General features: G+C 42.4%; 2 protein-coding genes across 2 annotated transcripts in view; one reads left to right on the top strand and one right to left on the bottom strand.

Moving 5' to 3' along the window:
* The window catches only part of CD96 (CD96 molecule), an 88747-nt gene that overhangs the window by 32024 nt on the left and 40189 nt on the right, over window positions 1-16534 (top strand). Inside the window, exons 6-7 of the mRNA XM_045785630.2 lie at window positions 9442-9532; window positions 11522-11710. Of these exons, the coding sequence (XP_045641586.2) occupies window positions 9442-9532; window positions 11522-11710 (280 nt within the window). The remainder of the gene's footprint in view (window positions 1-9441; window positions 9533-11521; window positions 11711-16534) is intronic.
* On the bottom strand, window positions 4030-4683 carry ZBED2 (zinc finger BED-type containing 2). The gene has a single exon (XM_045785631.2). It carries the CDS (start codon window positions 4681-4683, stop codon window positions 4030-4032), a length of 654 nt encoding a protein of 217 aa, XP_045641587.1.

The following is a 16534-nucleotide window of genomic DNA, read 5'->3' as shown; positions in this document are numbered from 1 at the left end:
TTGTATTTTTAATAGCTTCTTAACTCTTCAAAGTCCTTTCACATGCTTTTATCATGTTTTGCTCTCAGTGAGCCTCTGAAAAAGGTAGGGCATCAGTCATTTTACAGATGAGAAATTGGGGCCTGGAGAGTCTATACAACTGACTGAGTCACTAATAAAGGGCAGAGCAAGGATGAGAATTTAGCATGCCCGATTCCAGGCAGGATGGTGTGATGAGAGGAGCCCATGGTTCAGGGGCAGAGAGAACTAATGTCTGGTCCTAATTTGACCACTCCCTGGCTACATACCTTCATCCAGTAGTTAACCTCCATGAGTCTCAGCTAAGTCACTTAAAACTGGGATCAAGATTAATATTTCATGGGATTCTTAGGTGAATTAAATTTATGCACAGTAATGGAGTACATTGCGCATAATAGATGTCTTGGGAATATTTCTTTACTCCCACTATTTATCATTCACCTGTTCTCTTTCACCCATCCCTTCATCTGAATATATATATTCATAAATCTCCTGTGTGATTGATTTTAGGAGACAGTGTGGGATAATGAAAAAACAGAACATAGATTGCAGAATCCGATAGACCTGGGTCTGAATTCTCCTCCATCACTTATTAATTCTGGCCCCTAGGACCTCAATTCCTTAGCTTCCTCATCAGTGAGCAGGGACAGTGATCCCAGCCCCCCAAGAGTAATATAAAGATCAAATGAGAGAACATATGCAAATTATCTACCATCTGGCCACCGTAAGTGTTGGTTAATGGTAATTTCCATCCCCCCCTTCATTCCTTAGAAGTTAACTAATTCAACATGTTCATATCGGATGCCTACTTCGTCTTACATATTCCTGACACCAGCAGCCCTTGGTGTTAAAGTAATAGGGATTGGGTCAGTTATGAGTTATGTTTTCCCAGCATTACTAAAGCGATAAAGTTTATGGTTAATTGGGTTTTCCTGAAAAATAGAAAAGCCCCCAAATTATCCTAACAATGATGCTTCTCAGGCTTTGACAGCCAGGGTTGTCCAAGGAGAGGGTCACACCTGTGGCTGTCATATTCTTGTGAGTTTAGGGCGAGGCTCCACCAGGGCCCCAGCGTGGCGCACAGCCTTGCCCCCGCTGCTGAGCTGGAAAGGGAGTCTTTACTGAAGCCACGGGGCCCCTTCATGTACCAGACTTTGTATTCCAACAAAAGATGCTGGCCTAGAGAGCATCAGCCCGCAGCCCTGGCCCTGCGTACCCCACTCTGGTGATGCAGCATAGGAAGGCACAGGAGAGATGCACGGAAACTCCAGGGTTTACTCCACAGTTCAGTCTTTCCAGGAGCCACGCGTCTCTATTTGATGCCCTGCCTTGTGTTTCAGTGCCATCATCTCCGCGGGGCTCGTCCTCGTTACTCTCTAACTTCATTATGTTTGACAAAAGTTAGGTGAAAAGAAATAGAAAAAGAACTACCTAACAGGAAACAGGAAACAAAAGTAGTGGGGTTAAAATGCCTGAAAAGGGAGCGCCTGGGTGGCTCAGTAGGCTAAGTGTCAGACTCTTGATTTCAGCTCAGGTCATAATCTCAGGGTCATGGGATCAAGCCCTGTGTCAGGCTCCACGCTCAGCTGAGTCTGCTTTTCTCCCTCTCCCTCGCCCCTCCCCCCGCTCATGTATGCTCTCTCCAAAATAAATAATTAATATTTTAAAAAATGCCTGAAAATGGAGAGAAGCTAAAATCATAAGAATATGTGAAGCAGACACCATAATCTAAAAACACAAATTACCATTCAGCAGCATGGCTCTGGTGGCTGTTTGCAGATTTTCATAGTTGCTGTTTATTTAATTGTGATTTTGCAAAGCCTGAAACTTTGTGGATTCTTTGTCCTTCTTAAACACCATTTCAAATGTAGGTGTGTGTACTTAAGATTAGATATTAAAGTTTCTTTTTTTCTCCTTCCATCTATCCATCCTTCTGACCTTCCTTCTTTTCCTTCCTTCCTTCCTCCCTCCTTCACTTGCTTTCATTTTCCTTTCTTTCTTTTCTTTCTTTCTTCCTTTCTTTCTTCCTTTCTTTCTTTCTTTCTTTCTTTCTTTCTTTCTTTCTTTCCTTCCTTCTTTCTTTCTTTCCCTCTTGCATCTTATGACACAATAAGGCTCTGATTTCCAATGTCCAGCCGTGGGACTCCCAGCGGCCATCATCATCATTTGCAGTGGTGAGTCCCTGAGCTTTCACCTGAGCTGGAGAGAGCCCTGAAAATGGCACCATACCCCTTTGGGAATCCATATGGGAAGTGAAATCTCTAACGTCAGGCAAGTTTCTAGAACAAAGGGAGATTATAAGCCTGCAGTACAGCCTGGGTTTTTCACAAGCTTGTGCTTGGACTTGTGCTTGCTCTACAAACGGCGCACAGGGAAGACAGCCGTGGCTGTCAGAGCTGCCGCCAGTCCAAGAACAAGCACCAAGAGGAAGCCACATACGAGTAAGGACGAGCGAGGCAAGAAGACATTGTTACACCAGGATCTTGTCCGCTTTCTAGAAAGCTGATGCCCATAAAGGGCTTGGGCCTATTTACGAGATAATGACAGACTGTATTTATTAGCTCTTGTTTTCGCAGCTCCCATCACCCCTCACCCCACCCCCAACCCAGTAAAAAAACAAAACAAAAAAAACACAATAGGTTCTAGAGGAATCATTCAAAATAAAAGTCAGCTCCAGCATAAAGGCCATAGTCCTCACCAGTTGGTTTTATTCTATTCCTGAGTGAACATATTAGGCATCTTCTCAACAGCACAGGGAATTGTTCTCTCCCTATAGACTATTAGGTTCCCTTTTTTCAAAGCATCTCTGAGTATTTAAAAATGAACATTAAAAAAAAAAACCTCAGGGAACAATTGGCATGCAGCCAGCATCTCAAAGACAGGGATAAAATCCCACACGTACTGCTCAAATGGACGAGTGGTCTGTGGGGACAAAACAAAAGCACCCTAAGTGTTAAAATTGACCTCAGAACTTAGGAAAGTGTTCTCTGTCCTTCAGTCTCCCAGGCAGTCACAGTCCCTCATCTTTTCATGGTGAAATTTTTTTTGGCGGGGGCGGGGAGGGATTCTGTCTCTCTTCTGTGTTCACACTTCTCCTCTATCCCTTTTTCTTTCTCTTTTGGTTTTTTACCTCTGTTCTTTATTTCTCCTTCCTCACCCCATCTCGCCACCTTTACTTTTTCCTTTCTGAGTTTCTCTCATCTGTTCCTCATGAGCTCCCTCTTTAACAGACCTTAAGATGAAATTGGATTATGTTTTAAAATATTTATGAATAAGTTTCTATATCCTCTGTTTTTAATGTTTCATCCGAGTGAGTTGAAAAGTCTTTAATTCTGTCTGTGCTGATTACACATTAATGACGTATGTGTTAGGCTGGTGAAAAGACATACAGGATTCAGACAGGTTCTGCTGGTGACACAGCTTTAATACGAGCCGACGATACAACACAGCACTGGTGGGGGAAAGACCTGCACTGGATGGGGCCTGAGATCTCAGGCGCAAGCTTCTATGTCCTTCCACAGCTGGGCCCCAGAGAACGAGCTCTGTACCCAGTTCTCAACTCACCACCAGGATGTGTGCAAATGCCTGGGCCCCAGGAAGCCTAAGCTCCGCTCCTGGTGTGGTCTCCTAGAGTGAGCTGGTCACGTGGGCACATTCCAGTGACCTGACCAGCCTCAACTATCAGAACCCTCAGCCCCACCAAAACCAAGTGCAAAGCATAAATCCCGTTAGTTTCACTCATCAACACAACAGGATGGTACATTCTGCACCCAAACTCACAGACCCATGGTGACAAAACAACATTTATCTTCAGTTACTACATTTTGAAGTTTTGATCAGGACAGCTTTAGGAACCCTGTAGGTAAGTGTTGGCTCAGTTGACACCTGTCGAGATTAACTCATTCTATGCACTCTTTCTCTTAAAAACAAAGTACTTTTTATTTACGCTAACGTGGCTCTTTGCTGTGAGCCTCGAGTCTGTGTTTTCAGAATAGATGCCTCCCGGGCTGATTACACAAAATGGAAGGGATGAGCCATGGCCGGCTGCTCCTGCTCCCTCTGACAGACTTCCTTCTCAGCCCTCACCTTCCACTTCATCTCCAGGATGGCCCTCTCTACCTCCTCCAGGGCTCGCTCTCGCCTTTCCACTGCCCTCTCCCGCCATTCCACTGCCCTCTCCCTCCTAAGCACCTCCTTTTCCCTTTGGCTGGCCCACAAAGCCAGGGCCCCTACCTGCTCCAGGAGCCGGGCCCAGTCACCCTCGATACCCATGGGGAGCTGGGGCCCCTGGGGCCTCGGGTCCTTGCGCTGCCCCACCTGACCGTGGCCGGTTTTCTCCAGCTCCTCTCTATGCATGCTCTTCAGATGTTTCCACAAGGCTGTGGTGCCCACGTTAACCCCAGGGCCACGGCTCACCTGCCTGCCACACAGGCGGCACGTGGCATATTGGTTGGGGTGGTGGCCAGCACGAACAGGGGCCAGGTGGAAATACTCCCATACCTCAGAAAACCGGGTCCCCTTGTTGTGCGGCGTAGGGGCGGGCATGGCACTCGCGCAAGGGCCAACCAGTTCTCCCTTCTCACTGACTGCTTCTTCCTCCTTCATCTCTAGGTCTCCTTTTGCCTTCATCCTCGTTCCCTCCTCTTCTTCCTCTTCCCGCCTCATCCTTTCTCCTCTTCTGTAGCTTTCCTTGAGCCAGAAGCCTTGGCTGAACCACAGCTAAAGCGAAATGAGTAATTGGGAAGGGACTGTGATATCTCTTGGGGATTCACAACAGTGGTCAAAGGCTGGCTACACCTGAGTGGTGTGATGTTTCCTCCTGTCTGCTTCACGGGAGAGTCAGGGTGAGTCAGAGCCACACAAAATGGCCTCTGAGGCTCCCATGTACATTCCCTCCAGGCCCCAGATATGTATTGATCCCTCCTTGTCTAGACCAAAAAAGGCAAAGCAAATGAGTCCAGAAGTCACAAAGTTCTTCAGTGAATTCAGTGTTCTCTACACCAAGCACCTCCACGTGCGTTTTTGAACATTGGAAATTTTGGGTTTTCTCTTCCCTCCTGGATGCTTCCACTGTTTCTGTGCTCCTGGATGCCTATAAATGGGTTCTGGAGGCTCCGAACCCTCAGGCTCTTCTGGACCCCCAGGGCTGGGGCCTCACTGGCCTTCCTCAGAGTAGGGAGAGGCACTCCCAGAGAGATGCTGATTTGGGAGACACTCACACTTCCTGAGAACTGTTGCACCAGGTAATCCAAGCTCTGGGTCATAAAGTTCCCAGTGTGAGGTCAGTTTGCCCCTAGAGAGTTCTCTCTGGGGCTGAGGTTCTAAGCATTCCGAACAGTAGACTTAGCTGTTTTCAGCAGGAGGAGCTGGCCCACACAGGAGAAAGAGGTGGAGCCCATCTCCGCAGACTGGTCGCCCGACGGTCCTCAGCAAGTAGCTTACACTGCACCTTCCCTGGCACCGTCACCTGCAAAGCCGAGAGCTGATAAGACCTTCCCCACAGCAGCTTACTCCAGATGTTTGCCTGATACACCCCATTGAAATGAATAGATGGACAATTAAATCACACTGTGAAAAATAGCCAGACATCTCTCTCCTTTTTGGGGTCATCTCTTAAGTAAAGGAGAGCCTTATTCGTCAAGCTTTGCAACCCGAAGAGTTAGGAAACACTCCCACCCCCAGCCCTACAAGGGGGTACTTACAGGCAAGCAAGGCTCCAAACGTGTCTCTGAGGGCTCTGGTGCCGGGTGAGTGCTCCTGGAGGCTGTGGGGAGGGCACCTGCACTTCCTGTTCCCTCCCACGTCCAGGGAAGCCTCCTTCCCAAGTGGGTGTTCCTGCCTGCCCTCACACAGATGCAAACTTTCTCTCCGCCCCCCTCCCACCACTGAAAAACAGACATTCCTGGCACAGGGCTGGTAATAAAACAGTAAGTCAAGCACCTACAAGTCTTAGCTCTGTTTCCAGATAACTCTATCATCTGGCCTCTTAAGCAAAGGAAAATATTGAAGGGGGAAAAGGGTGAGATTTCAGTAGAGAAACCACAGGCCTCAAGGACATCTGTGCTTTCAAGTATTTGTCCAATTGTTGGACCGTGAATCTCAACACTGGGTTTGGATACTGTCAGTGGAAAAGCCAAAGAACTTGTAGGGAAGGGAAGATTAAGTGAAAAGAAACCTCCCAAGTTTAAAGAAATATGACAAGTTGAGAGACTGATTTGAGGCTGCTTTTTATTATATTATGTAGCTAGAACTGGAAAAGCTGAATTGCTGTTGGCTTGTATTCTCAGAGTGAAATAAAAGAACAGTCACGGTTTAAGCAAAAATTTTATATTTACGTAAATGCTGCAAATATATATATATATATATACACACACACATATAAGGACGGAGAACCTACCAAGAGGAGACAGGAACATTTTGAAGAAGGCGTCTGTGGGAGAAAAATGCTAGTTATAGAGGAAAAGATAGAAATGGCAGAGTAGAAAACAGATCAAGACTGAAAGATAAATTTCAAGTAAAGAAAGAAGGTTGAGGGGAGGAAAGACTCCAAATAGAAATGAAGAGTTGGCAAACAGATAGGGGAACTTTTTTTAAAAAAGATTCCTCTTTCTAAACTAAAAAGCTAATTAAAAGAAAAAGATTCTAGGGAAAGCCCTTTTGAAAAGGTTCTGCCCAAATTTAGGCAAACTCAATCTGGGCTAATATACGAATGGTCAGCATTCCAGTATTTGATCTGTGGAAAAAGGAGATGATCGTGCTTACAGCCAGACGTGGGTTCACTCTTCCTGACTTCTCAACCTCCTCATGCTCCAGCCTCCCGCTGGCTTCCCTCTGCTGCCAGGACGACGTGCCCAACTCCCGCGTAGGCCTATGGATAGCCTTTTACGGCTATCCGTCTTCGTGGATCACCCACTACTTTCCACCACAGCCCACCTGTGGAATCCAGGCTCATCTCTTCCCTGTCTGTAAAATATAACTCCATTCTCTAACTTATTCCCACAGTTCACCCTTGTGTGCTGTCCTACAGCACTGCCTACGTCTTTCTGCATCATTCTTTGTGCTGTTGTGCACATATTCTGTGTGTACTTAGAACAGTGTGTTGGAGAAACCAACTCTTTGGCTTGTCTCTTGGGTGCAACAGCCACACATTGAGTGAAGGATTTTGACTTCTCAACAGAGGGATTGTGTGTGGACGTTTGTAGGCGTGTACACACAGACTCTTGTCCGTATTTACTTCATATATATATGTTTTTAATTTAACATGTTTTTCTTCTTACTTATTTGGAAGTTCCCAAATAGCAATAGCTCTGTTTGCTCAGCAAAACCCTATAAACTTGATCTTTCATAAGAGGTTTGACTTCAGTTTGAACTAGTTAAGTCTGTGGCTTTTCAATTTTAGAGAGACTTGGAGGGAGGTGTTCAGGACAAGAACCACATTCTGAAACAAAAATCTTGGAACACGGTCTGGAGGTGGTAGAGAGTATTTGAAATCTGAATCACTCCATAAAATCTGAATTCAGAGAATCCACAAGAGTTAAAACTTTTTAATATTTTTATTAAGTTGACAAGAGATTTCTTCAGTAAGCCTGTAGACTTTATAAAATAATGGAACCCTTACTTGTTCCTGATATTACCATATCATCATCTTATGGTGGGTTAACTGAGCATGGAGAAAATGAGTCATGACAGTGGTTAAAGGTGAGGGCTTCAGAGGGGAGGTGGGTGGGGGACTGGGATGGGCCGGTGATGGTTATTAAGAAGGGCACATATCGCATGGTGCACTGGGTGTTATATGCGAATAGTGAATCATGGAACACTACATCAAAAACTAAGGATGTACTGTATGGTGACTAACATAAAATAATAAAAAATTATTATTAAAAAAAGGTATTGGCATTAATAAAAACGTTTACCACTTTTTTTTTTAACATTTCATTTCCTGTAACTCTTACATTCCCTTCCTGGACCACCTGAAGATGAAGATCGATCTTTGGCATTTTATTGGATTAAATAAATTGAACTTTCTTTCTTCTAAATAAGAATATATTTTAGGGGACCTGGTTTTACTTTTGATTTTCCAGGACAAAAAGTGACACAATGTCATGGATTTGCATTGCTGGTGAGGCACGTGTCCCCACTGTCAAGTGTGGAATGAGTGGAAAAACTGGCAGCTGCAGTGTTCGGTACCTACCATTTTGGATTCCACAGATCGTCCCCTCTGAAAGTCTCATGATTTCCTTGGGCTTTTTGTAGGGATGTATGAGAGGGTGCTAAACTGCTCCTGAGTAGGACCTCACCAGAAAAATGCTACTTCAGTATCCTTAAATTTGGTTTCTCAACTCTGCTCAGGACCAGACTCTTTGGGTATAAGTAATCTGTGGGGAAATTGGCACACCAGGTTATTACATATAGTTCATTGTTCTTTACTAGTTAACTAGTGAATCCATCCATGTGGAAAATATTTGAGAACTAAGAACCAGGGCTGGTTGTATGTAAAATACATATATCTCTTGATGAGGAAACAAACAGCTATGAATGGGATTATAATTTTGCAGTGTCTCAGATAAAATAATTAGGGCCCAATAAGTCTTACTGGGTTTTTTCACCAGGCTGTTGAAATAAACTACCATCTCACAAAGAGCAAATACAGTGTTGGAAATAAAACATAACTCATCCTACCTCTAAGCTACCTGTTCTATCTCTTTCATATTTCAGTACAATGTGTTTTACCAGGAAACATCTTGGACTGAGACTGGGTAACATAGTTCCCAATTGTGCCATTGACTACATTCCCCTCCCTTTCACCATCCTGTGATTCGGTGCCTTGGTTTCCTCATCTGCCAAATGGCAATGATAAGGCATTCCATACCTGCCCAATAGGGTTGTTAAGATGATAAAATGAAAAATCAATTACATAAATTCTCTACAAGTCAAAAGTGAGATATTTACAATAATGGTTTCTGTGGTTGTTGCTACAAATCATACTTTACATTATTTTGGGAATAGAAACAATCAAAATGTGGATATCTTCTAGCTTTTAGTTTAACAGAATATTCTTTTCTCCTCTGCCTGTTAGAGCTTCCTCCATCTTTGTAGTCTTTGGCTTCCATTTAGTATTATTTTTCGTATACAGAGTTGTGATCTCTCTTCTCCAGAATCCAGACTTGCAACATTAGTCTAGTCCTAGATTCTTCTTAAGTTAACCTATGATTCCAGCCATGAATTCATGAGATCTCTATAGGAGACAGCCTATTTGTAGCTCACATTTTCCCATAACCTCCAAAAGGTAAACACAGCTTTATTGAAAGTGGAGAAAATCGTTTCCTACCAATTTGCCTCATGTGACGGTTGGTGGGGATGAAGGGGTACCAGTTTCTTCTGAATTTGCAAATAAGCCTTTCTATATTCTGCCTTTACCCCCAGAGAACATTTACCTGCTCCCTGAAGAGTGTATTTCCCACAGCAAATCTCACGTGGTTTATAGAAGGAGGCTTTCCTCAAGGGGAAGAAGAAGGTAAGGAAATCAGTCAATGGAAATGGGTTTGGCAAAGAAAGAAAGAAAACAGAGAAGAGGAGAAATTGCCATTACCCAAGCTGATCTTGGCATTTAAGAACAGCTCTCGTTCCGAAACAAACACCATCTTGCCTACCAGATGCCATTTTCTGATACGGCATCTAGCGCCTCTGAGAGGAGTGGTGTGGGTCCCATTTTCCAGAATTAAGAAATACACCTGACTTCTTTTTTTTTTTTTAAGATTTATTTATTTTAAAGAGACAGGGTGTGTGCACGAGCAGGGGCAAGGGCAGAGGGGGAGGAAGAGGGGAAGCAGATTCCCCGCTTGATCCCAGGACCCTGAGATCATGACCCGAGTCAAAACCAAGAGTCAGATGTTTAACCAACTGAGCCACCCAGGCGCCCCACACCTGACTTCTTTAACTCACATATAAACACTAATGTTTTATTCAGCTCTTAGTAAAAGCAGATCTTTTATATGAGGGTAAAAAAGTTTAATTCAACATACGTTTATTAATAATTTCATTTAGTTCAAATAACTTAGCACCACTGCTTTAAGTCAATAAACAAATACTTTCTACTTTTTCTTGTAAGGCTCTGAGTGGGGTGGGGTGGGGTGGGGAAAACTAGAGGAAGTATTCATAAAGGACTGGGCTTTATGACAAGGAACTCCTCCAGGAGGATTAAAAATTCCTGGAGAAGGAACACACATCGAGGCGAGCTCAGGTGAGAACGTACAAAGCCATTATTTTTCATAGGTAACAAACAGGCAGAACCTGCCAGAACGATCCCAACCATTTCCTGCCCAGAACAACAGCCCTTCTCCTTTTTCTTGAGCCATTTTTTTTTCTCAAAGCTCAATATGTTTTCAACAGTAACTGAGTCCCATAGCTCTTGTTACATTATTATTTTTAACTGATAAAATAAAAAGCTCGTGCTGATGAACGATCGTATCGATCCACTTGATTCATTTTGAGACTATTACTGGTTTTGTTATTCACTTTGAAAAGAATTCACCCATAATAATGATTGATGCAATCCTGAAATATCTCGTAAAGGTCATTACAGATATGTTCTGCTGTTAAGTAAGCCCTGGTTTGATGTGCCGGTTACCGTGCCAGCCACGAGGCCAGACGGTGTGGTACAACTGCGTTTAGTTACCTTGGGAAGTAACAACTTCAAAAACTAGCATTTAGAGCCTAAAGTGTAAAAAAAAGCTATGAGAGTTCAGAAAGTTCTGGCCTACAGTGACAGATGGTTTTACATTAATTTCCTGCTGCCATGTATGCTATTTGGAGGTTGGACTAACAGTGGCAGTTAAACAGTTTCTATTTCTGAAGGAGACTCACAGGACCCAAAATGACAACGGTTATAAATCTACAGCTTGTTTTAGGAAAGAGATACAATATAACGACACCATTAAAGTAAGGATATACATCACATGTATGGATTTACAGCAAGAGGGCCAGTGAAATCAGGCACGGGGTTCCTTTTAAAGGGCGGATGACCAATATGGCACGGAACACCTCAGAAGTGGGAAGCCCAAAATGGAGTCTTAGCTGAGGTTGTTTTATATTTTACTTAGGCATATTCCTGCTATGTAACCAGACTCAACAGCAGGGCCTTCCCAGGTTCTAGCCCAGGTCAGGTGCAAATCATCAATCTCACTGTTATCAATAAACAATGCTGGTGAGCTAGGACAACCGGCCTCCAGCCCCCTCGGATCCATGGTCACAAATAAAGCAACACTATTAATCAATACATTTTGTACCTTGACCATGGATCAATACCATGTATGAGCTTGAGCAAAACAGTTTAGATGAACAGTTTTGGCCGCTGGAGTAAACCCTCAGTGTGCAGAAGCTGTGGTTTGACCATTTTCGACTCTTGTTACTGTAAACTGAACCGTCCCCGGCCATGCCTTGACATCATTTTATGGCTCATACAGAAAACACTGGTGACTGATCTTGTTCCGAATCTGTCTTGTAGAAATACACATTACTAATGAAGAGAGAAAAGACAAAGGTGGATTTTTGGAGCTGAAGTCTGTTTTGACAAGGGTGTATGGTAATAAACCAAGCCAATCAAACAACTTGACCATCTGGTGTATGGCTCTGTCTCCAGTCCCCGGAAATAAAGTGTGGAATATCTCCTCTGAAAAGATCACTTTTTCCTTGGGTGAGTTGACTATTTAATAAGGTCAGCCAGGGGTGGACAAGACTGCCATAAGCTCAGAACACTTTTAATTAGAATAAATAGAACACTCATTATTTCCATGGTATTTTAATCTCAGAAAACTCTTTACACAACTCAAAATTATTAAATTTCATACTTCATACTATCAAAACTTTTTTGACAAAGCAAGGGGACTCTGCTTAAAAGAATTTCTTCAAATAAAAAGCAGCTGATTCCTGTTTCTGAGAATTTCTAGCAAATATGGCAATTTTTTTTCCAATTTCATTAATAATAATTTTTTGTTTATGTACCATATAATGAAAATTAACAGTAATATATTGATGATCAAAAGAGATTCTTAAAATCCTAAAATCCCTTCTGAGTCACTAAAAACCTTCAATTATATATAGCAATTATAGTTTTAATGCTTAGGAATGGATAAGCCATGTATGAGATATAAATAGCTTGAGGATAAGGGCTATAGCCTAATGATTTCCATGCCCCTAGGTTGAAACACAGAATTCGGCACATTGAAGATTTTTATGACTTGAAAATTGATATGTAGGATCATTCTGCTTATCACAGCATTTGATTAACCAGAATATTCACTACTCTAAACCTGACCAAATAATGGAGATTTTACTACATAAAAGATGTGAACAAATGTCTCAACAAATACAGTGACCACAGATTGCCTATAAAAAATAGAAGTTCGTAATGACAACTATCAAACATGCATATATAACAGTTAAGTCATACTTAAGCAGATTTGTTAGCCATTATTACAACTCTGCTGGACCATTAACATCTTTTACCACCTTCCTATTTTCAGAGATACTGTAGTCTGTAACAAACTCATAAAACCCAGGATAGCTTATAAAGGAATGTTACCCTTTGTTTCAAGGCCACTGTCTGTGTCTTGGGTCCTATCCGGCCCTTTCACAAATTCAGGCAGTTGGTTCCTGGGAGTCTTGGATGGGAAAGGTATGTGGCTCAATGCAAGTCCATCCCTACTATTCAGCAGCAGGTGCCATTCTGAATCTGGGACAAGTGGCATCATGCCTATAATGCTCTGTGTGTGTGTGTGTGTGTGTGTGTGTGTGTGTGTATACACACACACACAATCTCCCTGTGAACTTTGAGTTAATCATTCAGAAATGGTCATGGGTTTACACCAGAACATCCATACTCAATTTTGTCTAATTCCCTCTGAAGTAAATGCACTTCCTTTCTAGAAGACTGGACACAGTTAAGGGCTACAGTCTTGGAATAGGGTAAAGGTAACTGGTTCTCACATAGATTTGCCAGTAACTTTGGCAGACTAAGGACATGAGCTAAAGACCAAACAACCTTAAATTCCTAAATCCCATCACAGACAGAACCATGTTTGAAAGTCCAATCTTTTCTGGATGTTAAAACTGAGCTTTTCTTGGTTTAAAGATTTTTTTTTTTTTAGAGCAATTTTAGGTTTAGGGTAAAAGAGGAAGGTACAGAGATTTCCTATATACCCTCCCACACATATGTGTGTTCTCCCTCACTAGCAACTTCACTCACTGGAATGGTTCATTTGTTAGAGCTGACACATCATAATCACCCAAAAGTCCATAATTTACCTTAGGATTCACACTTGGTCTTGTACATTCTATGGGTTTGCACAAATGTATAATGACATGCGCCTATCAGTGGTTTCAAACAGCCTTAAATTTTCACTGCCCTAAAAATCCTTTGTGCTCCATCTATCCATTCTTTACCCCCAACCCCAACCCCAACCCCTGGCAACCACTGATTTTTTTTAGTCTTTACAGTTTTGCCTTTTCAGAACATCATATAGTTGGAATCATGCAGTATGTCGGCTTCTCAGATTGGCTTCTTTCACTTCATAATATGCATTTAGGGTTCCTCCATTTGTCTTATGGCTTCATAGCCTTTTTTTTTTAGTACTGAATAATATTCCATTTTATGCATGTACCAGTTTATGTATCTGTTCACCTACTGAAAAACATTTTGGTTGCTTCCAAGTTTGGGCAATTATGAATAAAACTTCCGTGAACATCCACGTGGAGGTTTTTGTGCGGGCATGAGTTTTCAACTCCTTTAAGTGAATACAAAGGAGTACAACTGCTGGACTGTAGGTAACAGTATGTTTAGTTTTGTAAGAAACTACCCAACTGTCTTCCAGAGTGGCTGTACCATTTTGCATTCCTGCCAGCAGCAAATGAGAGTTCCTGTTGCTCCACATCCTCACCAGCATTTCATATCGTCAGTGTTACGGATTTTGGCCATTCTGGTAGCTGTGTGGTGATATCTCGTTGTTTGATTTTGCATTTCTCTGATGACATATTATGTGAATCGTCTTTTCATATGCTTATTTGCCATCCATTTATGTTCTTTAGTGAGGTGTCTGTTAAAGTCTTCAGCCTATTTTTTTTTTTAAATCAGGTTGGTTGATACCTTACTGTTGAGTTTTAAGACTTCTTTGTATATTTCGAATAATAGTCCTTTACCAGTTGAGTCTTTTGCAAATATTTTCCTCCCAGTCTGCGGCTTGTCTTCTCATTCTCTTGAACTATGCTAAGTTTTAAGATCAGAAAATAATGAATAGTTTTAGGATAATAAGGAAGGGCACTGATCCTGGCACCCAAAGCATACCATAATTCCAATTTTACAGGACAACCGTTGATTTAGTATAATTTTAGTTTCTGAGCAGATGGTTATTTTTAAATTGTCAAATGAATTTTTATCCTTTGTTATCAAATATTAAAGCCAATAAATCTTGAAGAGTTCAGTTTCCCAAAATTATAGCTTACATTCTAGTCACATTCTAGCATGTATCTTTGGGAATTATTTAGAAGATGCAATTGAGCCTCTGTAAAGTAACGTCATCGCTGGATCATACTCCCTTCCTTGTTGTGAGTTCTTAAACACTTACTTCCAAACGGCTTTCTGCTTGTGGTAGTACTGCTGGGTGCTTTATGAACCCTGGGAAAACTTCTGATGCCTTGTGCAAGAGTTATTGCTTTATCAAGACATTACTGTTGACAGATATTGAGATGAAAATACAGAAGAAAAACCTAAAGTACAGAAATTCTGAGAATATTACAGAGCAAAAAGATTTAGTAAGAGGAGAGGAGCTTTTGTTCCCCTTTGTTCCCAGAGAAGAATTGGAAGCCTGCAAGCTGACAGTCCTCTGAGATGCTCCCTTCCCCACCTACCTCACAGTCTTCCAGGAAGTTCAAATGCTCAGTGATTCTTATTCTAGGAAACTTGGAAGAGGAAAGGGGTCAGGGTAGGGTGATCAGTGGCTCATCACTGATGGTACTTTAGCTGTAGAGTACCAGGGCCTACAGATTCCTGTGATTCAACAATAAGTATATTTTTTAAAAATTCTTTCCAAAATATCCTACCCTGCTGTTACCAAACCCCAAGTTTGACTTCCCCTTGCTCAGTAGGTCAATACTCAAAAGAGGAGTTTTGATTGGAAAGGAATATGAGCTTTATTCAGGAGGCAGGCCACCTGGGAAGAAGGCAGACTCTTGTCCAAAGGCCAATTCCAAGATTTCTGCTTGGCCCAGGGCTTTTTAAAGAGGTTCAGGGCAGTTAGTTGGTAAGGGAGTGCAGTGGTCTGTAACATTTCTTGGTGATGTGTGGACTTGGTGGTCCCAGCTGGAGATGTTATCTCAGTGCTGGGGGGTTGTGCAAAGGGGTCTGCTTCCTGTTTCAGGAGGTGTGGGAGTGTTCTGTCCTTTCTAGAAAAGAATGCAACATCTATAATATTCAAAGGAAAGGTAATCAATCACATGGCCTAAGGGCATTTGCTATAATTTCAAGACTGCTAGGTTAGCAGGAGGGGCTAAGGTAGCTTCTCTGCTAGCCTAGCTTATCAGAATGTCTAAAATTATAGCACTATAGGGTCAATTTTCTGGCATATACAAAGAGTTGTGTAGTTTTGTTTTGTTTTGAGGTGGAGGTGATTTTTTTTTAATTTTAAAACAAAAGTTGAGTGCAAATACCCCCTGGGGTGGGTAATGTTCTTGCTGTTATCAGCTGTTATTCATCATTAAATGGATTTCCATTTGGGATAGAGAGAGAGTTAAGCATTGATGAGTCATGTGTTAGAGTGTGCATGTATATTTTGGAATATGGAGAAAGGATTAAAAAGGGATATCTCAATAGTGGGGTGAGAAACCACCGAATATTGAGGCAGAATATGCCAGACAAATACTTCCTATTTCATGATTTTTCTCATACCCTGACTGATCCTAGGAATCCTAAGGACTTTATCAGTTAAGGACTGATCGGACTTTAATGTACATAGGAATCACCCAAGGATCTTGTTAAAAAGCAGATTCTGATTCACTAAGTTGAGGTGGAAGGGCAGGGCCTGAGAGTCTGCATTTCTAACAAGTCCCTAAGAGAGGCCCTGGACCACATTTTGGGAAGCAAGGATCTAGCAAGGCCTGAAGTTCAGTTCATTTCTAGGGGGACAAGCTAAGGGCTGATTTGAGCTCTGAGGAAGCCCTAGAACTGAGCAGCTGCTCTGTGGGACAGACACACACCTGTCCACTGCTGCCCTCGAGGGTGGTCCTGAGCACTGCCAGGCCCACTGCAGAGGGCACACTCAGAAGCAGATGACGTTGCTTTAGACGAGCGGCTGAATCCCTTACAACACGATGGCAGATGTAATGGTCTGAAACTGGCTGACATGTTTCTGCTTAAGTTCTGCTTTTGAGTTTTGGGAAATAGTTTTTTTCTGTTAGGTTTTAGCCACTTCTTTCTACACCCCCTGAGTTTTGTTTTGACCAAGGCAGAGTTTCTACTTTACAGGAC

This window comes from Ursus americanus, chromosome 4, assembly GCF_024610735.1.
Source record: "Ursus americanus isolate L20-20 chromosome 4, mUrsAme1.1.p, whole genome shotgun sequence".
Lineage (NCBI taxonomy): Eukaryota > Metazoa > Chordata > Mammalia > Carnivora > Ursidae > Ursus > Ursus americanus.
The sequence above is the reverse complement of the archived record's forward strand: the minus strand, read 5'-3'. Positions and strand labels throughout refer to the sequence as shown.